Here is a 27,146-nt window from a genome sequence, read left to right as displayed (position 1 = left end):
TTTTTATTAGTGGAAAGACACAAATACATGTAGCAACAAAAGTCAGCAATCCATCACTTGCAATTCATTTCAATCAGGGATTTAATTGTGTAATCGAGCCTATCGTGGGGTATTGTGCCATATGTTACCAGCGTAGCTCCAGACCATCCTGTGCATTTGGTCTGTCTGTCGTGGAGCTCCCTGTCTGCTATACATCAACCGAAGGTTCTGTGGTGTCATTATTGGACATGATGACACATCAGTGTATATGGATGCTTAGGTATATCTGGAACTCCACTGGATATGAGCTGCATCATGCGAGAATGGGTTTGATTTTACTAGGCATTATACATGTACTTGACATTTGGACAAGTGAAACAGAAAAACCAATAAGTCAAGTTTATCAAGCCTAAGTGAATGTAAAAAGTTTTGTATTTCCTTTAATCACACCGATTGTTCTAAAGCAATTAATACCCTTTTTGGTCATTATTGTTGTAAACTGCGCTAATTCGGGTGTTGTTACTAGTTAACTGTTTATGGCTTCAGAGCTTAGACAGTCTTGAAATATATCAACTTGGCTCTTAAGTATGAAGTGGCTCAAGTGTTTCTAACAGTATACAAAGCAAAATTAGAACTGTCAGTGAAATTTGTTCCTAATTGGGAAAGTGCCATTTTCTGCAACTTTATATAGAAAGGAAAAACATTGCTGAACTTTTAGCCACTATATTTTCTTTGTGTTATTACAACTCATTTCAGTCAACAAGTTTGTATCCCAGAATCGGTTGCCCCACCTTCTGTTCTATGGACCACCGGGTACTGGTAAAACCAGTACAATCCTTGCAGTCGCTAAACAGATGTACACCCCACAGGAATTTCATTCCATGGTCTTAGAGGTAAACAAGGGTTTCACTGGCTCAACAAAACATGTTTTGCCACTACTTACCCCATTTTGTAATGTTTAGCGCGCCATTTGAGTCCATAGTAATAATAATAATAATAATTATATGTATGAGTCTAAATAAACATAATAATTATAATTATAAATGATAGGAGGTATTAATTATACAACACACATATACTGATACAAATGTTTTCATGTTTGATGACAGTTTTGTATGGTTGAGAACATATGTAACAATATTTAAATGACACTTCTTGCAAATTGCTACATGCATATCCTCTTCCAACGAGATCTGTATTTTTAAATAACAACAGTCGGCTTATTCATGTTAGAATTTATCCTGATCAAGGGCAGACGGTACGCAAATCAAATCCTGACACAGACACATTTTCACATGCTATTTCGGCCTTGTCTTGAAACGAAACCAAACCACATTTTCACATAAAAGATGATGCATGTTTTACTATTCCAATTGTTTTTTTAATGAAAAATAATTTTAAGGGAGATTATACGATTTTTATTTGTGTTAAATCATAATATATTGATAAAAATATGTTACAGTAACAGAAAATAGGCAAGAAATAATACACATTTAATACGAATTTCATAAAATGCAGCAAAGACAAATCCGCGTCCCGAGCCGATTGTGACGAAGATATTTTGTACATACTGTCCTACAATAACCGAAGCATTCGTCTTTTCATTAGGATCAGAATTAGTGTTCGTGTGTCATATGAATAGATATCGTTGCAGGAAATTAAAATGATCTGTAACACTAAATTAAGATTCACATCGTACATGCATGATATACATGCTGGAGACTTTGCCTGTACCGACTTTTTTGATTTCAGAGTTAAATATCTGGCTTATTTCCCATTTTTCGACGCATGTTCTTAACTTTTATTTTAACTTATATTGAAATATAATTATAATAAGTTTTTTACACATTTTATGTATATTCATAAATATTTGACAAAATCGTATAATCTCCCTTTAATTGCAAATAAAATTATTTTCAAATTATAAGTAGTCTGATTATTTAAAAAATCATAAGCTCTGAATTGGATTTAATTTCACATTTGGCTGTCTCGCATCATTTTGTGAAGTTGTGAATTGAGTATGAATTTCTTCTCAAAGAAAACATATTTTTTATGCTCCCCCAAAAATTTTTGGGGGGAGCATAGTCGCCGCTTCGTCTGTCTGTCCGTCCGTCCATCTGTGTGTCCGTCCATGCACAATTTTTGTCCGGGCTATTTCTCAGCAACTAATGACCGGAATTCAATGAAACTTTATGGGAAGCTTCACTACCAAGAGGAGATGTGCATAATATCAGCAGGTTCTGGTCAGATGAATTTTAACAGAGTTATGGCCCTTTGAAATTTTCCATTAACTGTTCATATAGTGCAATTCTTGTCCCGGCTATTTCTCAGCAACTAATGACCGGAATTCAATGAAACTTTATGGGAAGCTTCACTACCAAGAGGAGATGTGCATAATATTAGCGGGTTCTGGTCGGATGATTTTTCACAGAGTCATGGCCCTTTGAAATTTTCCATTAACTGTACATATAGTGCAATTTTTGTCCGGGCTATTTCTCAGCAACTAATGACCGGAATTCAATGAAACTTTATGGGAAGCATCACTACCAAGAGGAGATGTGCATAATATCAATGGGTTCTGGTCGGATGATTTTTCACAGAGTTATGGCCCTTTGAAACTTTATATAAAAGAATTCTTGTCCCCCCCATCTGCTGTGCCCTCAAGACGTTTCCTTTTATCTGAATATATAGTGCAATATTGTGACAAAAAATTCTTTTGGCAGCATCACCTGTGTCCGACGGTTTCTTGTTGTAGAGGAAAGTGAATGGATGTGATGTTACCATTTTTGTTTTCCTAGAATTATTTTCTCGATCACTTAAAATCTAAAATTCAAACAATAACTGTGGAATTATTAGACTGGATTTGGGATAAAAAAGTACGCTATGCTGCTGGGCATATGTCCCTATGAGGCTATAGAATCGGCCATAAAAGCCAGGTTTACTTGAAATGAAGTATGATGATCCCTTAACTGTAAATTCTTATTTGTTTTGCAGCTTGTCCTTTTGTTAGTGAGTCCATGAGCAGCTTAGCAAGAAACTATTTTTTATTAACTCATTCAGTGCTGGAACTGAATTTTGAAGGCATTTGAAAACAGTTTGGATCCAGATGACACACTACAGAACATGGCGTCTCATCAGGATCCAAACTGTTTGCTATTCTGATAGTATTCTTTGAAAAAAATCTAAGAAAATGCTAATTTAAGAAATTCAGCAGTTGACATTTTAGCAGACGACAAATTTCCCAGCATGCAAAGGGTTAAGTGTGCAGGAAAGAAGCCAACACAGTAAGACAACAGTCAATAAATAACTTTACCTAGCACATGTAGTACAACACAGCATTGCAGTAAACAGGACCTATATTATAGACTATGCTATACCTGTTTTTATAGCCCCATGCAATAAATGAGCTAAAAAAACAAATATAACGCTGTCCGTTTATAACGTGGTCGCATGGCTTGGACCCCGTCATCTGCGTCATATTGGAATTGCAGTGTAGAAGAACAAATCTGACATATTTGCATCATCTTGTACATGTATTCTTAATTAGAAGTTTTTATAAAATTGGCTGTTCTTTCATTTGAACATCCTCAAAGAAAAAGGTTAACACTTTAAATTTGTTTCATAAAACAAAATGACATGTTCGGTAGGTAACAACATGTTGTTTTTTTGTTAGGTCTCAACTGATTTATTTAAGATCAAGAGTGTCAAAAAGCTAATGTAAACACTTTCTCATTTGTGTCAAGAGAAAAAACAGTATATGTGAATGGCAATATCTTAACCCTTTTAGCGCTGTAACCGGATTTTAAAGGCCTTTGCAAAAAGTTTGGATCCAGATGAGACGCCACAAAACGTGGCGTCTCATCAGGATCCAAACTGTTTGCTATTCTGATAGTATTCTTTTAAAAAAATCGAAAGAAAATGCTAATTTTACAAATTCAGCAGACGACATTTTAGCAGATGACAAATTTCCCAGCATGCAAAGGGTTAAGAACGGTTGTTTTCTGTTTGCAGCTGAATGCCTCAGATGACCGAGGTATTGGCATTGTTCGAGGGCAGATTCTAAGTTTTGCCAGCACAAGGACAATATTCAAGTATGAACACAAAATGGCAGGCAGAGGAGTATGCAACTATTTGTAATAAAAAATGGTGGACTGCCAGTAAATTGACATGTGTATCCAATATCCACAGGGAGTGAGTGTAGTTTTAAGGATTGTGTCAGTCTGTCTGCATACATTTTGATCACATTTCTCAACCAATTAAATTGGAACTTTTAGTATGGCATCACCATAAAGTGCAGATGTACAAGATGTGTCCATGCCCTATCATTTGCTTGTTCCTGAGTTATGTACCTTTTTCTATGGACAGAGGAAAATCGTTGAACTACTGCTACCATTCTTAAAGGATAAACTTAAATGTCCAATACTGTCATCAACATCAAGTGCAGATTTGTCAGACGTCCACAGTGACCCACACATTCCTGAGTTATTTACCCTTGAACAAAGCTGGCAAGTGGTGCCTGTTGTTAGTCAGGTTTAGAACAAATCCCTTCTTTATGTTTGCCATGATGATACATGTTTCCCATTACAGGAAAGGCTTCAAGCTGGTGATCCTGGATGAGGCTGATGCAATGACCCGGGATGCTCAGAACTCTCTCAGAAGAGGTAAGTAACATGATTGGCCTTCTTCAAAGTTCAAAATTTGCAACCCTCGTCAATCCAAAATGGATCTTTTGCCATAAGCTTGTACTGTAGCTCCAAACCAGTTTTTGCAGCAGTCTGTTGTTGTTTTTTTGGGAGGGTGGTAGAATTTTGTGCCTAATTGGCCCCATTCCCAATCTCAAATTGTAAATATTTTTCCAAAACGAATTCCTAAAATTGAAAGTGAAGAAAATTATAGATTAAAAAAAATATATATTGAACATAGATTTTATTTGTCTCCAGCTCTGTGAGTTTAACCCTAGTAAATTATAAAGATAGTATTTTTCTTCTCAATTTGAAAGTTTTTATGCTCCCCGAAAATTTTCGGGGAGCATATAGTTGCCAGTTTGTCCTTGCTTCCTTACTTCCGTCACACTTTTGTTACAGTTTCTCATAGCACCTTCAATACTTGACCGAGCTCTTTCATATTTTGCATGTAGGTACCTAGCATGGACCTCTACCTTTTGATGAGGTTTGAGGTCACTGGGTCAAGGTCACCGAGGCTAATAATAATATACTTTTTCCGTCACACTTTCGTTACCGTTCTCATAGCACCTTCAATACTTTACCGATCTCTTTCATATTTTGCATGTAGGTACCTAGCATGGACCTCTACCTTTTGATGAGGTTTGATGTCACTGGGGTCAAGGTCACCAAGGCTAATACCGTAAAACCTTGTGTATAACGTGCATTTATGTATAATGCGCATCTACTTTTTGAAGCAAACAAATCGGGAAATAGGTTTTTGAAGGAAAAAAAATATTGATGGAAAATTTCCTTACTGTAGTCTCACTGAAAATCGTTATATTTACATTGTCGATCTCACGTGTTATTTTATTGTTGCAATAATTAATTATCTTAAAGACGATAACAATAAAGGATAAAACTTGTTTGTGTGTTTTAATTATATTACACATAAATGTTTCGATTCAAATGAATTACTGGTATGCATGAAATGCACAATTTCTACGAGGATACCATCGAGATTTTTATCATAAGTCTCAGAAGTAACTGTCCACGATTTTATCGTGGAGGAGTGCACATTACGGACCGATTAATGTGCTCGGTATAACTAAGACACTGAAATTTTTTATTGGTATTGGTACGGGGTTATTCACGCATGACTAATTCACAACCGCGCATTTTAATTATATTTCCCATCTCGCGCGTTCTTTTCGAGCGCCTGTAATTGACAGGAGACTTTAACGACTCAAACTTCTCAACACCATTACTGACACTACCGGTGTTAAACAAACAATGGAGGTGTGAAGTTGTTTGCCGGTTCGCATGTTTTGATAATAGCCCAGCTACACAAAACTTGACAGCTGACGCAAATTGCTCAATTATCACAACCCCAATCTTGACAAGATGTATGAACACGTGTTAACAAACGCAACATCAATTTTATTAACACATTTGAAAAGCAAGAAAAATAAAAGTACAGTCAATCTTGTATTAAGAGACCACTTAAGGGAGTAATCAAAAGTGGTCTCTTAATAAAATGGTCTTTAAATAAAACAGGCCATTCTGGAAGAATGCTTACCCTCAATTTTAATCTGTATGAAGGATAATCTCTTTTGTCAACAATGAATTTAATTTTTATAATAAAATAAATATAAACACAAAACATAAACAATATTTTAATTATAATGTGTTTTATTTTTTCACTTATTATAAATTATCATTTATTATAAATGAATTGTGTGTACATATTTATTTGCAAAAACAACATATACAAGGAAATATTTTTCGCGTTTTTTTTCACCTGGCACATTATTTTCCACGTCTTCAAGCACCTCGGCTTTACGCTTAAGAATGTTCTGAATTTGAGTTTTACCGACTCCAAACTCATCTGCGATTTTACGCCCTAAACCCGAATTTTCTCGTTCAACGTTAACGTTAACACTTCTCGTTTCGACATTTTAATTTCTGCATGTACGCTTAACGCATGTACGCTTACAGATTTCGACAGATGTTGCCGATTAATAGTTTATTTTCCGCACTTCTCAGGAAATGTTTGTCGCGTACAGTGCATTGTTTCTGCACCTGTTATCTATACTCGAGAAATATCGGTGTTGTCTCTTAACGTTCCACATAGTAAACTATTTAAGCTGTAGACTGTTCATTGTACGTTCCTCTTTTATTCAACTCAATAAATTGATACGCAGTCTACAACAATACCGGTCAGAACCGGTCAACGAGACAAAGCATAATCGTAATGGTTGGTGTGAAAACAAAGCAGAGGTGTAAAAGTACATCTTATCGGCTTAGATAAACAATTAACACGGATTTGTCCCTAAAAGATCAATAGATTCTCCACTTTTACCTCATAGTGGTCCCTTATTTCAAGATTCGGACATCAAAATACACAAAAATCAGCGGTCGCTGGTCGCGTAAGACAAAAGTCGCTTAATACAATATCATTATATAGCGAAAAAGCTCCGTGGGATTTCAAAATGGTCGCATAAGACAAAGGTCGCTTAATACAAGTGGTCGCAACCACAACATTGACTGTAAATATATCGGGAAAGACCTTGCCGACATACTATTGTAAATCGACAAGTGCCCCCAAATAAATTGTGTAACCCTAGTACAGTAGGGTATAATATTGTGGGAAAAAACAATAAAGTTTAAATAAAAATGCTTTCCTTGTTATTCATTTTCTTCTTCAAATTTATTTGATTTCAATGCTCTTTACGTACCTGAAAAAGATAGAAAATATTAATGTTAACTTTATAACGTTTGTCCATCTATATTCAGATCATAAATATAACACAATTATTTACATAGTTACAGTTAAAGCAACGGGAACAGAATGATGCGAGATACTATAACTTGGTAACTGACAGGGAAAAAATGTCTTGGCATGGCTGTAGGTGTGCATAACGCGCATCAATTTTTATGCCCCCCTTCGAAGAAGAGGGGGTATATTGCTTTGCTCATGTCGGTCTGTCGGTCGGTCTGTCTGTCGGTCGGTCGGTCCACCAGGTGGTTGTCAGACGATAACTCAAGAACGCTTGGGACTAGGATCATGAAACTTCATAGGTACATTGATCATGACTTGCAGATGACCCCTATTGATTTTGAGGTCACTAGGTCAAAGGTCAAGGTCACGGTGACCAGAAATAGTAAAATGGTTTTTGAATGATAACTCAAGAACGCATACGCCTAGGATCATGAAACTTCATAGGTAGATTGATCATGACTTGCAGATTACCCCTATTGATTTTGAGGTCACAAGGTCAAAGGTCAAGGTGACCCGAAATAGTAAAATGATTTTCGGATGATAACTCAAGAATGCTTTTGCCTAGGATCATGACACTTCATAGGTACATTGATCGTGACCCGCAGATGACCCCTATTGATTTTCAGGTCACTAGTTTAAAATAAATTTGGGGGTAAAAATGTGCGCCTTATACACAACATTTTACAGTAATAGATTTTTCCGTCACACTTTTGTTACAGTTTCTCATGACACTTTCAATACTTTACCGATCTCTTTCATAATTGGCATGTAGGTACCTTGCATGGACCTCTACCTTTTGATGAGGTTTGAGGTCACTGGGGTCAAGGTCAAGGTCATCAAGGCTAATAATAGATTTTTCCGTCACACTTTTGTTACAGTTTCTCAAACCACTTTAAATGCTTTACCGATCTCTTTCATATTTGGCGTGTAGGTACCTTGCATGTACCTCTACCTTTTTTATGAGGTTTGAGATCACTGGGGTCAAGGTCACCAAGGCTAATAATAGGTTTTTCCGTCACACTTTTGTTACAGTCTCCATAGCACCTTCAATACTTTACCGATCTCTTTCATATTTGGCATGTAGGTACCTTGAAAGGACCTCTACCTTTTGATGAGGTTTGAAGTCACTGGGGTCAAGGTCACCAAGGCTAATAATAGATTTTTTTCGTCACACTTTTGTTACAGTTACTCATAGCACCTTCAATACTTTACTGATCTCTCATATTTGGCATGTAGGTACCTTGCTTGGACCTCTACCTTTTGATGAGGTTTGAGGTCACTGGGGTCAAGGTCACGAGGCTTACAATAGAATTTTCCGTCACACTTTTGTTACAGTTTCTCATAGCACCTTCAATACTTTACCGATCTCTTTCATATTTAGCATGTAGGCATCTTGCATGGACCTCTACCCTTTGATGAGGTTTGAGTCCACTGAGGTCAACGTCACTGAGGCTTATAATAGATTTTTCCGTCATGCTTTTGTTACAGTTTCTCATAGCACCTTCAATACTTTACCGATCTCTTTCATATTTGGCATATAGGTACCTTGCATGGACCTCTACCTTTTGTTGAGGTTTGAGGTCACTGGGGTCAAGGTCACTGAGGCTAATAATAGATTTCCGTCATGCTTTTGTTACTTTACTGATCCTTTTCATATTTGGCATGTAGGTACCTTCCATGGACCTCTACCTTTTGATGAAGCTTGAGGTCACTGGGCTCAAGGTCACCAAGGCTGATAGTAGATTTTCCGTCACGCTTTTCTTATAGTTTCTCATAGGACATTCAATACTTTAGCGATCTCTTACATATTTGCCATGTAGGTACCTTGCATGGACCTCTACCTTTTGATGAGGTTTGAGGTCACTGGGCTCAAGGTCACCGAGGCTATTAATATATTTTCCGTCCTGCTTTTGTAACAGTTTCTCATAGCACCTTCAATACTTTACCGATCTCTTTCATATTTGGCATGTAGGTACAATGCATGGGCCTCTACCTTTTGATGAGGTTTGAGGTCACTGGGGTTAAGGTCACCGAGGCTAATAAAAGATTTTTTTAGGTGGTTATTAACACATAGATTGACAAAGCCCATCATCGGGGAGCATCCATCAGTTTCACTGATATTCTTGTTGTTAGACAATTTTTGTTTACATCATCTAACTCTGCAACGATGTTTGTAAAAATAAGTAACAATGTCTTATTATATAATGTCAATTTATGTCATAATTTACAATGTTAATGAAGAAAATCCATATAGATATATATCATGTGTTGTATGGATATATATCAAGTATTGATAAATAAACAATACCCATTGACCATTTTAACCCATTTATGCCTAGCATCTAGAAAAAAGTTCTTGGCAAACATCGTAGGCCCAGATGAGAAACCGCATGATGGGGTGTCTCAGCAGGGTCTGCACTGTTTGCTTAAAGGAATTTCTGTAAGAAATATTTTAAATATAGAAATAAATATTCTAGACATCCCTTATTTTGGAAATAAATTGATATAATTTTGCAGGATGGGAGAGTCCACTAGGCATAAATGGGTTAATATCAGATGCAAGAGTTCAAGTTTTATCGTAAAGCCTTGTACCAAGCTTCTTGTTATAACAGACTTTTTTGTTGTACAACATAACAACAATGAAATTATATAGACTGGTTATAGGCGTCAAGGTTACTATTTTAGAGAAACATGCCCTAAATTTATACATGTCCATTTATATTTGAATGTTACCCTGCAAACAAAGATGAAGGGATATATAGGAGTCAAATGCTGTCTGTTGGTTTGTTTGTTGTTCTGTTGCCATAAAATGTGTGGAGCAAATTGAAACTGAATTTCTTCAGCGATTTTTAGCAAGTCGAATAATTTTAAAGCCTCCGAAGGAGGGCATATAGTGATCGGACTGTACGTCCGTCTGTCCTTCACACTTTGCGTTTAGGTTTTGAAAAATGCTCATAACTTCTATGTCGCTTCTGCAGATAGCAATTTCATATTTGGCATGCATGTGTATATGGACAAGGCCTTTCCATATGCACACAAATTTTGACCCCTGTGACCAGGACCTTGAACTAAGGGTTTGCGTTTAGGTTTCAAAATCCGCGTTTAGTTTTCGAAAAAAGCTCATAACTTCTATCAAGCGTTTATAGGGGGCATAAGTCATCCTTTGGTGACAGCTCTCGTTTCACCATAAAGTGTAGATATGCATGACACTTCATGCCTAGTAATCAACTTTATTGACCCATAAACTAAGCCATTTTTATGCCCCTGGTAGTTTGTCTGTCTGGCATTTGTTTTCTTATTTTTTTGGCTCAACTGAGCACAATGTCCCAATGATATCTTGGATGAGTTCGAAAATGTTTCCGTTTGGTTGAAAAACCAAACCACCCCACCACGGGGTGGGGCATTTTCCTTATATTGCTAAAGTAAAACCTTAACACTGTAGAGGCCAAATTCATAGTCTGATCATCATGACACTTGGTCACAAGATTTGTCCCAATGATATCTTGGGCAAATTTGAAAATGGTTTCGGTTGTTTGAAAAACATAGCCACCAGGGGGTGGGGATCGTATTTTTCCTTATATGGCTTTAGGAAAAACTTGTTAACACTCTTAAAGTCACATTTAAATTCCAATCTTCATGAAACTTGGTGAGAACATTTGTTTTAATGATATATTGGATGTGTTCGAAAATGGTTCCCCTCTGTTAAAAAACGTGGCCGAGGAGCAGGGAATTTATCTTTCTATGAGTAGTTAAACCTTGCTGGTACTGTAAAATTTACATTAATTTATTGTTCACTCTTCATGAAAATTTGTCAGAACATTTGTTCTAATTACATCTTGTTCTGCACAAAACAGGTCAGTTCCTTTGTATCTCTGTTGAGCGACTTATTAAGGACCTTTCAAGACCTCTTGTTTCATTTATACGCTTTCAGATATTTACTTGATATTTGCTGACTGTGTGTGTGAGTCCACCTGCATTACTTGCAGATCAAGTTCCAGTTTTGTTCCAGTCCATTGAGGCCAAGTTATTAGCATTTGACCTCTTTATTATAGAATAAAAGTTTGCTAGACTTCATAAATGCTTGCAGATATTGGCCTAATTCTTTGGTGTAAGTAACTATTTGACTCAACAGATCAAGTTCAAGTTTTGGACCATGAATTTTAAGCGCATCTTTTTTTTGAAAAAAAAAATCTGAGCTATTGTCATCACGTGGGCGTCTGTGTCGGCGTCGGCATCCGGTTAAGTTTTGTGTTTTGGTCCACTTTTCTCATAAAGTATCAAAGCCATTGCATTCAAACTTGATTCACTTACTTACTATCATGAGGGGACTGGGCAGGCAAAGTTAGATACCTCTGGCGTGCATTTTGACAGAATTATGTGCCCTTTTTATACTTAGAAAATTGAAAATTTGGTTAAGTTTTGTGTTTAGGTTCATTTTAATAGCTCGGCTGTTTTCGGAGAAAAACCCAAGGTATTGTCAAAGCCAGCTCGTCGTCAGCCGTAGGCGTCGTGCTAAAACCTTAACATTGGCTCTAAAATCAAAGTGCTTCCACCTACAACTTTGAAACTTCATATGTAGATGCACCTTGATGAGGTCTACACGCCACACCCATTGTTTGGTCAATAGGTCAAAGGTCAAGGTCACTGTGACCTCTAATATAAAACTTTAACATAGGCTCGAAAGTCAAAGTGCTTCCACCTACAACTTTGAAACTTCATATGTAGATGCACCTTGATGAGTTCTACACGCTAAACCCATTTTTGGGTCAATAGGTCAAAGGTCAAGGTCACTGTGACCTCTAATATAAAACTTTAACATAGGCTCTAAAATCAAAGTGCTTCCACCTACAACTTTGAAACTTCATATGTAGATGCACCTTGATGAGTTCTACACGCCACACCCATTTTTGGGTCACTAGGTCAAAGGTCAAGGTCACTGTGACCTCTAAAAAAAAAATTCTGACTAGCTTTCGCAGCAGAGCTTGTCAACCGTTATGCGGTGCTCTTGTTCCTTAAGTATCAAAGCTATTGCTTTCATACCGTATTTTACCATGCATAGCGCGCAGTTTTTTACCTTCAAATTTCAAAATAAAAATTCAGTGCGCGTAATACATTGACACAACGCTTTCCTGGTTGCTAAATTGCAAAAAATCCATTTTGTAATTGTAAATCTTCACAATTGCCGCCATTTTTGTTATTGCAAAAAAACTACACCCTATAATGTTTTAGACTGAAGGGGCCGTTGTCGAAACAACAAATAGCGGGAAAGGTTAGGAATGAACGGGGTAGTAATAGTTTTGACAAAAATTAAAAGATGAAAAAAATGTCTTTGTTGGTGTTTTCACACTTCTTCATTGATTGTTCATTAAAAAAAATCGAGGTATATCGATCCCTGTGCGTCGCGGTATTGTTTGTTAAAGTTTTTGTTGTCATGAAAACTCGTTGATTTACAACGCAAAACGTCTTATTTGAACTGAGGCTAATTATTTCAATAATATTTCTCAACTTCGCTTTTGCTTTATTTTGATAATTTAATCCAAAGTTTAATGTTAGCATTTCGGAAAATTTGCACTCTATGTGAATTGACAGTTTGACGTCATCAAAGGAAAGCCGCTTCCTGTCTGAAGCAATAAAGCGACAAGTTTATCGCCGACAAAATTGGCTTCCTTTGTCTAGCAATCAACATGCCGAACCAATCGTGTGTTTGTTCCTCAATGGCAATCGTCCAATTAAATAATAGCACGTGCAAAGCTCCGCCTTCGAACCTTTTGCAGAGAACGGAGGTGGAGTTCAACGGTTAATTGAGCAAGTGTTTTACGTAAGTTGAGTTCCGATTTGCCGAAATTACTAGGCCCTAAGCATTGAAACGACAAATACATTTATCAATGATTTTCCGATCTCTGCATAAATATGCTACTGTGCGAGTATACTACGTAGGTTACAAACCAACAATAGAGATATAGACTCGTTTTATTTTCTTTCAATAGAGACAAACAAATAATATTTGTCAAATGGCTTTACGCCGATAACGCCAACTGTATGGAATTGAGCGTTCGGGTGTATTGTTTGTCTTACTATAAATACTTATCAACTAGACGCAGTGAAGGAGCGAAATACCGGGTCAAACTGGATTTATTGGGGAGCATCTCTTAATGGGGAAATATTTAAGTCGATGAAAAATAAAATGGGATCCACGGACGATTTGCGTAAAATTGGACATTGAGATGTTGCGGGTCTGCAGAAGAAGATGTCATACGATGTTGTGAGCGGCAGGTAATGAAAATGTTACACTGTTCAAATGTGAGGAATAGGTAATAGTGGTTCGAATTTAACGCGCAGGGGTCTTGAAAAAACATGCGCAGCGGCAATAAGGACATAACGGTGTTTTCGAGAGAATAATCTTAAAAATTGTCGAAAATATAGTGCTATGCAACCTATGCTCCTGATCGTATAAACGCTCCCTACTTTAAAACAAAAAATTAAGCGCCCGAAAAACTCAGATTAAATGATAGCGCAATATAAGAATGGCGGCCATTTTCGGCCAAATTTTCAGGTTTTTGGTCTTAAATTCTTTTTTTTCTCCATTTTGGCTTTAAAAAATCGCATGCGCGTTATACATGGTAGCGCGCTATACATGGTAAAATACGGAACTTGCAACACTTACTAACTACCATAAGGGGACTGTGCAGGCAAAGTTATGTAACTCTGACTGGCATTTTGACAGAATTATGTGCCCTTTTTATACTTAGAAAATTGAAAATTTGGTTAAGTTTTGTGTTTAGGTCAACTTTATTCCTAAAGTATCAAAGCTATTGCTTTCATACTTGCAACACTTACAAACTATCATAAGGGGACTGTGCAGGCAAAGTTATGTAACTCTGACTGGCATTTTGACAGAATTATGGGCCCTTTATACTTTGAAAATTGAAAATTTGGCTAAGTTTTGTGTTTAAGTCCACTTTACTCTTAAAGTGTCATAGATATTGCTTTCATACTTGGAATACTTGCAAACTATCATAAGGGGACAGTACAGGACAAGTTGCATAACTCTGGTTGTCATTTTGACGGAATTATGGCCATTTTTTTACTAAGTAACTTTGAATATATGGTTAAATTTTGGGTTTGATCCATTTTACTTCTAAAGTATCAAGGCTTTTGCTTTCAAACTTCAAATACTTTCATGCTATCATGAGGGTACTGTACCTGACAAGTTGAATTTTACCTTGACCTTTGAATGACCTTGGCTCTCAAGGTCAAATTATTCAATTTTGCTAAAATTGCCATAACTTCTTTACTTATGATCACATTTTATTATTACTTTGACAAAACAACACTTACCTGAATACCACAATCGATTCCACCCAAACAATATCCCACGCCCCTACCCAGAATCCCTTCCCACCCCACCCCCCACCCCCCCATTTTTTTTATTTTGTTTAAACTTTATCTAATAAATTACCCCACCCCACATTATACCCCATCTCAACCCCCTACCTCCCAATTTTTTAGCTCACCTGAGCGATAGCTCGGGGTGAGCTATTGTGATCACTCACCGTCCGGCGTCCGTCTGGCCATCCGTCTGTCTGTCTGTCTGTCTGTAAACAATTTGTAAACATCTTCTTCTACTAAACCATTGAGCCAATTTCAACTAAATTTCATGTGGAGCATCCCTAGGTCATGGGACAAAAGAATTGTTAAAAAAAATTTGATCACATAACCAAGATGGCCGCCATGACCATATATGGTAAAAACCTTAAAAAATCTTTTTGTCAGAAACCGCTCATCAGATTTTCAAAAAATTTCACAGGGATGACCTTTGAAGGCTCCCCTGAAAAATTTGTTCAAAGAAATTTGATTCGTCAAAAAACATGGCCGCAGGAGCTAGTTGAAATTTGCATGTTTATTCGTTTTTGCCTATTTTGTGAAAACTTTAAAAAATCTTCCACATTTTTTGTCCGATCCTTTCCAAATTTGCACAGTGTCTTTATATCAATGAGGACACAAACCTCAAAAAAAAAATGAGCATTATTGGTCCATGAAGTACAGAATTACCTCCCCTTGAATTGAGAAAATGGAGTCCAAATTTTTCATCCAATTCTTTCCAAACTTGTTTATATATCAGATTAAAGAGAATAAAATTTTCTTTATTATGGTTTTTCTTTCATGAAAATCCATAAAGGATAAGTGTTATTAATCGTTGCTTAATTAATGAACAATGCGAATTATCGGTATTGATTTTTTTCCTGACATGCCGTCCCAGATATTAACCGCTTTCAGCTGTAGACTGTGCATCAAACATCGCCGTGTTATTGACCTGAAAAATTCATACGCAGTCGGCATTAACACCGGTCATTGAGACAAATTACTGATGTGAAAACAACTCGTACATCGTAGAGGATTAAATAAACAATTACATCTGATTAAAGATTAAAGATTGCTGCCGATTTAAATCAATTTGAGTACTTTTTGCGTATATTTGATGCCGAATGGGAAGCTGTGTTTAGACTTAAGTTGAGAAAAATGGCAACGAGATACTTGCCTGTTCGTAGCTAAAGAAACTTCAGCGTTCAGTTTATAATGGGTGGCCATTCCCCGCTGTAGTCTACGGGCGGGTAGTGAACTGGTTGAGAAAAGTGGAAGCTTGTGGAAAAGCGGTTTGAGAAGTTTGTAAGAAAACCCTGAATAATCAGTCTTGTGGGAAGAAGGCATTGCGTCTCCACGCAGAGGGCCCTTATCACATAAAGAATATAAGAACCATCAAGACCAACCAGGTAGGGTTTTTATTTTTTTAAACTAACACCCCGAATTTGGTCGTATTTTCTGTTGCTAAACTTTACTGTTTAGGTTGTTTTGCATCAAAAATCGGCAAGATAGATCTAGCAAATTTGCCAATTTTTTTTTATAAATAACGTATGATTCATTGATTGTGAGCTTTTAAAACATTTTGACCTTTGAAGAATTTTAACAGTAATTGAAAATACGATCAAATACGCCATTTTTGCTGACTGGGACAGGTCTTTTTTAGTTAAATAAAATGTTTTATTGTCCCCAACATATGAGCCCAGCAGCAAGAAATGTTGTTTTTTGTTACTTTTTGTAAAACAAATATGGGCAACCTACCGTAATCCAAATGTAACATAACAATATATAAACTTAAGTACATATAGATTTAATAATAGGGAAATATTTTAATAATATGTTTGAGTTTTTAACGTTGCTGTATGTTGCGGGTATTTAGGAATTAACATTACAGATGTCAGTCCGGAAGGGACATGTAATGAAGTTTGAAAAATTGATTCTGGAAGTATGGTTTCATTTCTCCAATGTAGTTCAATCATCGGGAACATTCGGCTCGTACATAACAAGCCCCAATTCAGATATATGGTATATAATGAAATTTAAATAATTGAAATATCCAATTTCCCAATGTACATAACAAATGTAAGTTCGGATTGAGTGTGTATCTTATGGGTATCGGGGGTTTACGTAATCGATTTTTTAGGAGTGTTAGGTTTCACACTACTAATGTGGTTTGTCCATAGAGAGCATCTGTTTGTATGATCAAGTATGCAAATGAAATGAGGTCTCCTGTTCCCAAAGTGATAATTGTATATTGCACTCTTCTGCTGTGACATGTGGTTGGTGTATAAGAGATCCATTCAATGAACAAGGGTTATTCGAAGGGGTGGGTTTAGAAAATCGGGGTAAGAGACCAGTTAACCAACCAAGAATTAGATAGGAAATATCTAAATTTTATGTTCATGTACCTTAGAATAAAATGCTGTGCTTTGTTGTAAGAAACAATTCTAGAGTCCTAGTTTGACAATCGAGTAGAGCAGTCAGGCTTTCTTGACGTGGCGGCCAATTGGCCGCCGTGCTGTAAAATTGTACTTCATGAACATCAGAAGCGTTGTGTTAGAAATTATTTAACAGAAATAAATCTCGATGAAAACAGAAATGAACTTTGTTTGTTACTGTGTGTTATATACGGACGATACATAATTACGTGACACAAATTCGCCGACACCTTAATTCGACGATGTTCTATTTTTATCGATTAAATGGATGATTATTGTCTTGGAATCATTTCAAAGTAATACAGCCGAGTTTAAAATTATTATTTTGTGCTATTAAACATTCATTATTTCTTAAATTATTTGCTAAATATTGCTTCATGTAACCGTTACATCGTCAAATTTGGGTCACACCAGGATACAATTATTTAGCATTCAAACAACGATTGGGATAAAAACTAGGGGAACCCATGCTGAAATTTTCAATTTTAACTGTTTAGCAGAAGCCACCATACCCAATTTTCTTAGGTGTATGTGGAGGCTTCTGGCAGCATGATTCTGTGAATATAAATGGTGACATTTGATTCTGCATTAATTAAACATGTATTATTGACTTTTTTAAAGTATGTGTGAAAAATATAATTTGTAACCACTGTTACAGGTTTTATCTGGTTCTTCAAAAGCAACACCTGCAGTCGAGTCCATGCCAGACAGAGGGTGCATGTGAATGAATTGCCTTTTGACTAACTTTGTGTTCTTTATCAAATACATGAAGATTTTTAAATATATGTGTATGTTGTTTTTTTAAGAAAATAGAATCACCAGAACAGGTACAGGCACCCTTTAAATGTGTCGAATCCAGGAGCTTCTGGGGGCCTCTGGCCCCCTTGTCCCCTGGACCAGCCGAGGGCCCTGCGGCCCCCTGGCCCCCAGCTTTAAGTTCAGGATTTTCAAAATATCCAACTTTGACCCCTGCAAATGCTTTGCTAAAACTTTGGCTACAGTTTCTAAAATTTGGCTACACAAAATTCCATTTGGCTAAAATGTTGGCCACAGAAATTTTTGGGCAAGAGGAGCCCTGTTTGGATTGTATTTGGGTCATCTGGGGTCAGCAACTAGGCACTAGGTCAAATAATAGAAAAACCTTGTGTAGACTATAGAGGTCACAGTTTTCATCAGATTTTATTGAAATATAGTCAGAATGTTTGTCTTGTTAAAATCTGGATTGGGATTGACTTTGGGTCATCTAGGGTCAAAAACTAGGTCAGATTAAAAAAACAAACTTTTGTAGACAGTAGAGGTCACAGTTTTCATTAAATCTTTATGAAATTTGGCCAGAATATTAATCTTGATGAAATCTGGGTTGGGATTGTATTAGGGTCATCTGGGGTCAAAAACTAGGTCAAATCATAGAAAAACTTTGTGAAGACAATAGAGGTCATAGTTTTCATATGATCTTAATGAAAAATGGTCAGAATGTTTATCTTGATAATATCTGATTTTGGATCGTATATGGGTCATCTGGGGTCAAAAATTAGGTCACCGGGCAAATTCTAGTAAAACCTTGTGTAGATGAAAGAGGTCACAGTTTTCATCACGTCTTAATGAAATTTTGTCAGAATGTATTAATTAATGAAATTTGGCTTGGGATTGTATATGGGTCTAATAAAATTTAAGTTCATGAAGCAAGGTTAGTCAGGTGAGCGATTCAGGGCCATCATGGCCCTCTTGTTTTTAAACATCATCTAATAAATAACCACATCCCACATTATACCCCCTCTCACCCCCCTACCCCCCCCCAAATTTAGTTTTTCTCCTTTTTTTATTTTTGAAAGATAGTCTAATAAATGACCCCCCACATTATACCCCCTCTCACCCCCCCCCCCCCAAAAAAAAAAAATTAAAAAAATTTGTTTTTCCTTTTTTATGTCCCCCACTATAGTAGTGGGGGACATATTGTTTTTGCCCTGTCTGTTGGTTGGTCTATTGGTTGGTTGGTTGGTCTGTTGGTTGGTTTGGGCCAACTTTAACATTTTGCAATAACTTTTGCTATATTGAAGATAGCAACTTCATATTTGGCATGCATGCGTATCTCATGAAGCTGCACATTTTGAGTGGTGAAAGGTCAAGGTCAAGGTCATCCTTCAAGGTCAGAGGTCAAATATATGTGGCCAAAATCGCTCATTTTATGAATTCTTTTGCAATATTGAAGATAGCAACTTCACATTTGGCATGCATGTGTATCCTTTTCTTACTTCTTAAGCTAGAGCACTTGTTTTTGTGATCATTAATATGCTCTACTTATTATTAGTTTGAATCCATACATTTCTTTTTTTTTGCATTTTATCAGTACTTACGCTGATACCATATACTATGCACATAAATATTGCTATCCCTGCTAACATAACCCTTGATTTTTCTTGATTTTAGAAAAAAAATCTGTATGAGTGTGTTATATATACAGTATGTTTGTCCTTGCTGTGTGCATATAGTCCAACATGTATATATTCCTCATGTATGGATAATGGAATCCATACTTTTTTTTGTGCATTTTATCAGTACTTACGCTGATACCATATACTATGCACATAAATATTGCTATCACTGCTAGCATAACCCTTGATTTATCTTGATTTTAGAAAAAAAATCTGTACTAGTGTGTTATATATACAGGTTTTTTTCCTTTCTGTGTGCATATAGTCCAACATGTATATAGTCCTCATGTATGATAGTGTTAGAATTGTATTTTGATACTCCATATTATGCATGTAACAAGAATCCAATGAAACTATTTAATTTAGACTAAAACATATTTAATAATAATAACATTCATATGATTATGTAACTAAGCATGACTCCCTTTTTTTATGTGTTCAGGACACGCTTCAAAATATAAATACATCTGCTATTGTCATATTTTAACTCAATACCCAGTTATTCAGTGTTACAAATTACTAGATAATTTATGCACTTTAATACCTTCAATTCAATAATTTTCATTTAAGAGGTTAATTTGAAATGTATAGTTGTTTAAGGTATTAAAAGTGGAAGACTTAAATCATCCTTTTATTTTTTCATTTAACACTTTATAAATAGCAGTCCTTATTAATATACTAACAAAAATCTTACTTCATTTTCGCTTTCATATGAAGTTTTTTTTAAGAGTTGAGTGAAATTTGGATGTTAAATGTAATTACACTGTCTTATTCAATATCTCTCTTGTACCTTAGCTATGTTTATGTTATATTTTTATGTTTTAAGTTTTAAAAAACACCTTTTAAAGCATGTGTACTTAAATTACATATATTAATCCTAAATAGAAGCTGCAATCATTTTTGTTAAGGGATTGATCCAAGTGTTTGAAACTTATGTGTAATTCAATTACATATATTAATCCTAAACATACGTTTTCATTAATGTGATAGTGCTTTTATCCATGGGTACGAATCGTATTTGTTTTTATACGCCCGTATAAAATACGGGACGTATTATGTGAAACCCCTTGGCGGGCGGGCGGCGGGCGGGCGGCGGGCGGAAGGCATCACTTTGTCCGGACTCTAATTCAAATTGTATTCATCCGATCTTCACCAAACTTGGTCAGCAGTTGCATCTTGTTGATATCTAGGCCAAGTTCGAATATGGGTCATGCCGGGTCAAAAACTAGGTCATAGGGTCAATAAGTGCATTTTCAAAGGGGCCACTTTGTCCGGACTCTATTTCAAATTGTATTCATCCGATCTTCACCAAACTTGGTCAGCAGTTGCATCTAGTTGATATATAGGCTAAGTTCGAATATGGGTCATGCCGGGTCAAAAACTAGGTCATAGGGTCAATTAGTGCATTTTCAACGGCGCCACTTTGTCCGGACTCTAATTCAAATTGTATTCATCCAATCTTCACCAAACTTGGTCAGTAGTTGCATCTAGTTGATATCTAGGTCAAGTCCGAATATGGGTCATGCTGGGTCAAAAACTAGGTCAAAGGGTCAATTAGTGCATTTTACTTTGTCCGGACTCTAATTCAAATTGTATAAATCTTATCTTCACCAAACTTGGTCAGTAGTTGCATCTAGTTGATATCTAGGCCAAGTTCGAATATGGGTCATGCCAGGTAAAAAACTAGGTCATAGGGTCAATTAGTCCATTTTCAACAGCGCCACTTTGTCCGGACTCTTATTCAAATTGTATTCATCCGATCTTTACCAAACTTGGTCAGTAGTTGCATCTAGTTGATATCTAGGTCAAGTTCGAATATGGGTCATGTCGGGTCAAGAACTAGGTCATAGGGTCAATTAGTGCATTTTCAACGGCGCCACTTTGTCCGGACTCTAATTCAAATTGTATTCATCCGAAACTTTTAAACAACTTTTTATCCTGCGTCAAAGTGGTATGGGGGTCTAAACAATTATGATTTAAATATTGTGTTTTAGAGAACAAATGAGACTAAGTGTACACTTATTGATATCAATGCATATATATGAATATATCAGTTATATAAGTTGTTGTTGTTTTTTTTGCTTATTTCCAAAACAAATACATCAATCATCAGTGTATCATCTCCAATGGCACACGAATCGGGCGTATATTGCTCCGTCATGCGGCGCTCTTGTTTCTTCTATGTTTATCTAAAAACATTTGGAAAAAAAAAATTGTATTAATTTGCCAAATCTTTGATCCACGTGTATAAAACTTAGTTGTTTTTTTTTTCTTCCCATTAATCTGAAAATCTTTGAAAAAATAATCCTATTTGTTACCGCCTCAGATTGACATCCGTTGTTGCAAACTTCATTGTGCAAAGTTTTAACCAACAATCTCATAACCAGCACGTAATAGATCTTTTATTTAATTCTACTATTACATGTATAAATTTGTAAATACTCTATGTCAAGCAAACGTTATTGTTATGCAGTTATGACCACATGAAAATAACAATAACCTTCCATAAGAATTTTAAACGAAGTACATTTAGTGATTTCTTATATAAATAAAAAAAAAAGCTATTCATTTCTTAATAACATTGTATAAGCTTATATCTGCATTTAAAAAAAGGGAATGAGACAACAAAAAATCTTATACATATTGTTTATTAAAAATTAAATCAACTAAATAATTTTAATAACATTATAGTGATCGATATCTGCTCTTAAAAAGACTACGAAAGATACTTTATTTGAACATAACTTTTCGAAAAATAATTCTGAAATTAACTATTTAATGATTGCATATGTCTGTTTATTTTGTAATGTTCAGCCAAGCTGCCGTTACACGTATTGTCTTTATTACTTTTATGTTTTTCTTGGTTTATTGTGTGTTTTTTAGCTTCCATCCACTATACGTAGATGATGCTAATGCTTTTTTTTCTATGTCTCCATTGGGGACCAGTCGTTTTTTGTGGTTTCTTTTCACCTTTGTGATTACTTCTTTTTACTTCTTTATTTCTATGGAATATTCATCCTCTTGTATCCATAATTTTTGTTTCCATGTATGGAGATTTTATGTCTCATAATAGAAAGCAACTGGACATGTTTTAAAATTGAAACTAACTGGACAAGCACACACAAATTATCATTAACAACACCCTTCACCATTTTAAATGATTAAAATATGTACTTTGAATGTAAAAGGGCTAAGCAATAAAGAAAAACGCATAAAAATCTTCAAATGGTTAGACGAAAAAAACAACAGTATATGCCTATTACAAGAAAGTCACTTGACACATACTTTAGCACAAACATTAAAAGATGAATGGGACGGAGACATCTATCTCAGTGGACAACATACTAATAAACAAGGCATCGCCTTTCTAATAAAAAATAATATAGGGATCACAGTCGATAACTTTAACGAAATAATAATTGGCAGACAAGCAAGTATAGATATTAAAATACACGAAACACAATTAACATTAATCAACGTTTACGGCCCTAACATAGATGATTCCACTTTTTACGAAACATTACAATCCTTTATAAATGATAACCAAGATAAAAACATTATAGTCGGTGGTGATTTCAATACTGTTCTTAACCCATTATTAGATAAAAAGAAGGGAAACCTTTATACTCATCCTAAAAATAGAAACACTTTAAATAACATAATGGAAAACTACAATATGATAGACATCTGGCGTACAATATATCCAAACGAAAGCAAATTCACCTGGCACTCAAACACAAAACCAACAGTATTTTGTAGATTAGACTATTTTTTAATATCCGAGTCTCTTTGCAACATTATTGACACATGTAACATAAAACCAGGATTTATGACTGACCACTCTCTAGTTGAACTTAAACTGCACAATATACAACCTGAAAGAGGCCCAGGATATTTTAAAATTAACAAATGCATCTTATTAGATACACAATATCAAACACAAATAAAACAGGAAATATTAAATACAGTTCAAAATAACAAAGATGCAAACCCAAACACCTTATGGGAAGTAATTAAAGGAAATATACGTAACGCAACAATTAGATACACATCATTTAAACAAAAAGAAACACACAAACTTGAAACTGAAACCATCAAAACCATTGAAACACTTGAAAAACAATTGCATCAAACAAACACAAATGATACCACCGACATTGATAATGAAATAACATTAAAAAAACAAATATTAGATGGAATCTATCATACACATCTCAATGGAATAATACTAAGAGCGCGTGCACAGCATGTTGAACACAATGAAAAAAATACAAAATACTTAGCAAACATCGAAAAACGTAGAAGTGAACAAAAAACTGTACACAAATTAGTAGTCAATGGCGAAGATATAACAAACAGAACTCAAATACTAGAAGAACAACGTTTATTTTTCGAAACCCTCTATAAACGAAAACATGTTGAAAATAACACCCTTTTTAAAAATACACATCACACTTTAAATCAAGAAGAAAAACTATTGTGTGACGGATTACTAAATGAATATGAATGTGGATTAGCACTAAAAGAAATGCAAAATAACAAAAGTCCAGGATCTGATGGCATCACCATTGAGTTTTATAAAATATTTTGGAATGATATCAAAACGCATTTAATTAATTCACTAAACCATTCATATAATTATAAAAACCTAACTACGCTTCAAAAACAAGGTATAATATCACTCATTCCAAAACCTGGAAAAAACATAGAATCCTTATCAAACTGGCGCCCAATTAGCTTACTAAACAATGTTATAAAATTGCAACAAAAAGTATAGCAAACAGAATAAAAAAAATATTACCATCAATCATTTCAAAATCTCAATCTGGTTTCATAAAAGGACGTTACATTGGTGAAAACGTTCGTCTTATCCAAGAATGCATAAACTATTTCAACAATTCAAACAATCCTGGTCTAATATTCTTTGCAGACTTTGAAAAGGCATTCGATTCACTTGATCATTCATTTATGTTCTCTTGCTTAGAAAATATGAACTTTGGTGAAAGTCTCATTCAATGGGTCAAACTATTCTATACCGATATTAACAGTATAATCATTAACAATGGCTTCTTTTCAAACAGTTTTAATATCGAACGAGGGGTGCGACAAGGATGTCCACTCTCATCATCGCTATTTATTATTTGTATCGAGTACCTATCACATCACATCCAATCAAATAAACACATAAAAGGCATATCACTAGAACCTGATGAAGATATCAAACAGTCCCTATTTGCTGACGATGCAACTTACATCTTAAACGACAATTACGATTCTTTCCATAACCTTATAGAGTCACTAACCATTTACGGATAACATCGGGTCTTAAACTAAACAAAAGTAAATGTACTGTGCTACGAGTAGGTAAATTAAAACAAAGTAATGTCCTATATAAAAAAGAAATGAAATTTAATTGGACATCCGATGAAGCCACAACGTTAGGAATTACTTTCACAAATAATGAAAAGGATACAGTTCTTAAAAACATATTACCTAAATTACAGAATTTTAAAAACTGCTTAAAATCATGGCATCACCGTAAACTTACACTGATCGGAAAAAACACAGTATTGAAAACGTTTGCACTTCCTAAATTAATTTATGTATTAACAGTTCTCCCAAATCCACCAAATGATATTATTAACGATATAAAATCAGCAATATTTAATTTCATATGGGATGGTAAGCCTGATAAAATAAAACGAACTCAGTTAATTCAATCTGTAGAAAATGGAGGAATCCAATTAACGAACATTGACTCATTCTTGAATGCAATCAAATGCAGCTGGGCTAAAAGATACCTAGATAAAACCAATACGAGTAAATGGAAATTATTCTACCAGAAAATCCTAAAAAAATATGGTGACTCCTTACTCTTTGAATGTAACATCAGCAATACTATCTTACATGTAATTGCAAAGGAAAACATATTTTTATCTGATGTTCTATCAGCATGGAGTGATGTCACTCATAACCTAGAAACCAAAACTAACAGTAAAACAATTTTATGGAATAATAAAGACATAACTTCAAACAATAAGATGTTTTTCTATAAAGATTGGTTTGAAAGAAGCATTAAATATGTCGACCAATTATATGACTATAGAATTAAGGATTTCTACTCTTTTGATGAAATATGCTACATATACGGAATACCTTCAAATAATTTTCTGAAGTACTACACACTAATTCAAAGCATACCCATACATATTAAATCTGAAATAAATACAAATAATACACCATGTACGCAAACAACATTTGTAGAAAACATACTTGTAAGAAAAAACAAAACGAATAAAATATTTTACACACTACAAATTAAAAACCCTACAGAAAAATCCAAAATCCAAAATAAATGGCAAATCCTTTTTGGAGAACATAAACTTAATTGGAAACACATATTTACCATGCCATATAAAGCAACTATTGAAAGCACACTGAGAAATTTTCAATATAAATACATCCATAGAATTATAGCTACAAATAAATATCTCTTTAAATGTAAATTATCTAACTCAAATCTGTGTGACTTCTGCAGTGAAAACATTGAAACTATAGAACATCTTTTTTGGGAGTGCAAACACATCCAGCCTATTTGGAATCAATTAATATCTTTTCTTGAACAACAGCAACTAAACGTTAAACTATCTTTCTTAAATGTAAGTTTCGGAATTAACTCATTGAAATCAATAGACTGTAATAATATTGTGAATTTTATTGTTATATTGATGAAATATTTTATCTTTAACATGAAGTACAAAAAACAAGTACCAAATTTAATTGTTTTGTCCATAGTCTTAAACTAAAAATCCAGATTGAGAATGAAATAGCCCTCAGTAATGACACATTACAAATCTTTGAACAAAAATGGAATCGGATTAAATTCTCATAATGTTTTGTCCTCTTATATACATTTCACTCTAATGTCAGTTTATCTTTCTAAAATAGTTTTTTTTTATTTTTTTTATTTTTATTTTTCAATCTGACAAGATCATTGTGAATATACAATAAAACACACAAGTCCAGTATGCTTTCTTTCGACTTTATACAACTCATCTTCATAACTTTAGTTTTTCATAACTATTCCTCTGTTGTTCTTTTCTTTTCTCTCTAAAAAAATATATTTTAGCATATCTTGTATAACATGTCTGAACTTTATTGCTTTGTACAATCACTATGTTGTATGATCATATACATGTTTACATTGTATGTATGATATTGAATAAAAAAAAAAAATGTGTATCTCATGGAGCTGCACATTTTGAGTGGTGAAAGGTCAAGGTCATCCTTCAAGGTCAGAGGTCAAATATATTTGGCCCAAATCGCTTATTTTATGAATACTTTTGCAATATTGAAGATAGCAACTTGATATTTGGCATGCATGTGTATCTCATGGAGCTGCACATTTTGAGTGGTGAAAGGTCAAGGTCAAGGTCATCCTTCAAGGTCAAATATATGGGTCAAATTGCTCATGTAATGTCACTTCTGCAATATT

The 27,146-nt window shown here is 34.9% G+C and overlaps 1 protein-coding gene across 1 annotated transcript in view; it reads left to right on the top strand.

Annotated features, from left to right (window-relative positions):
• LOC127834383 (replication factor C subunit 5-like) overlaps nucleotides 1-27,146 on the top strand; it is a 56,897-nt gene that overhangs the window by 17,365 nt on the left and 12,386 nt on the right. The window contains exons 3-5 of the mRNA XM_052360197.1: nucleotides 736-872; nucleotides 3,991-4,070; nucleotides 4,567-4,640. Of these exons, the coding sequence (XP_052216157.1) occupies nucleotides 736-872; nucleotides 3,991-4,070; nucleotides 4,567-4,640 (291 nt within the window). The remainder of the gene's footprint in view (nucleotides 1-735; nucleotides 873-3,990; nucleotides 4,071-4,566; nucleotides 4,641-27,146) is intronic.

Source organism: Dreissena polymorpha, chromosome 1 (assembly GCF_020536995.1).
Source record: "Dreissena polymorpha isolate Duluth1 chromosome 1, UMN_Dpol_1.0, whole genome shotgun sequence".
Classification (NCBI taxonomy): domain Eukaryota; kingdom Metazoa; phylum Mollusca; class Bivalvia; order Myida; family Dreissenidae; genus Dreissena; species Dreissena polymorpha.
Note: the sequence above shows the minus strand (reverse complement) of the source record. Positions and strands in the feature narration are given on the sequence as shown.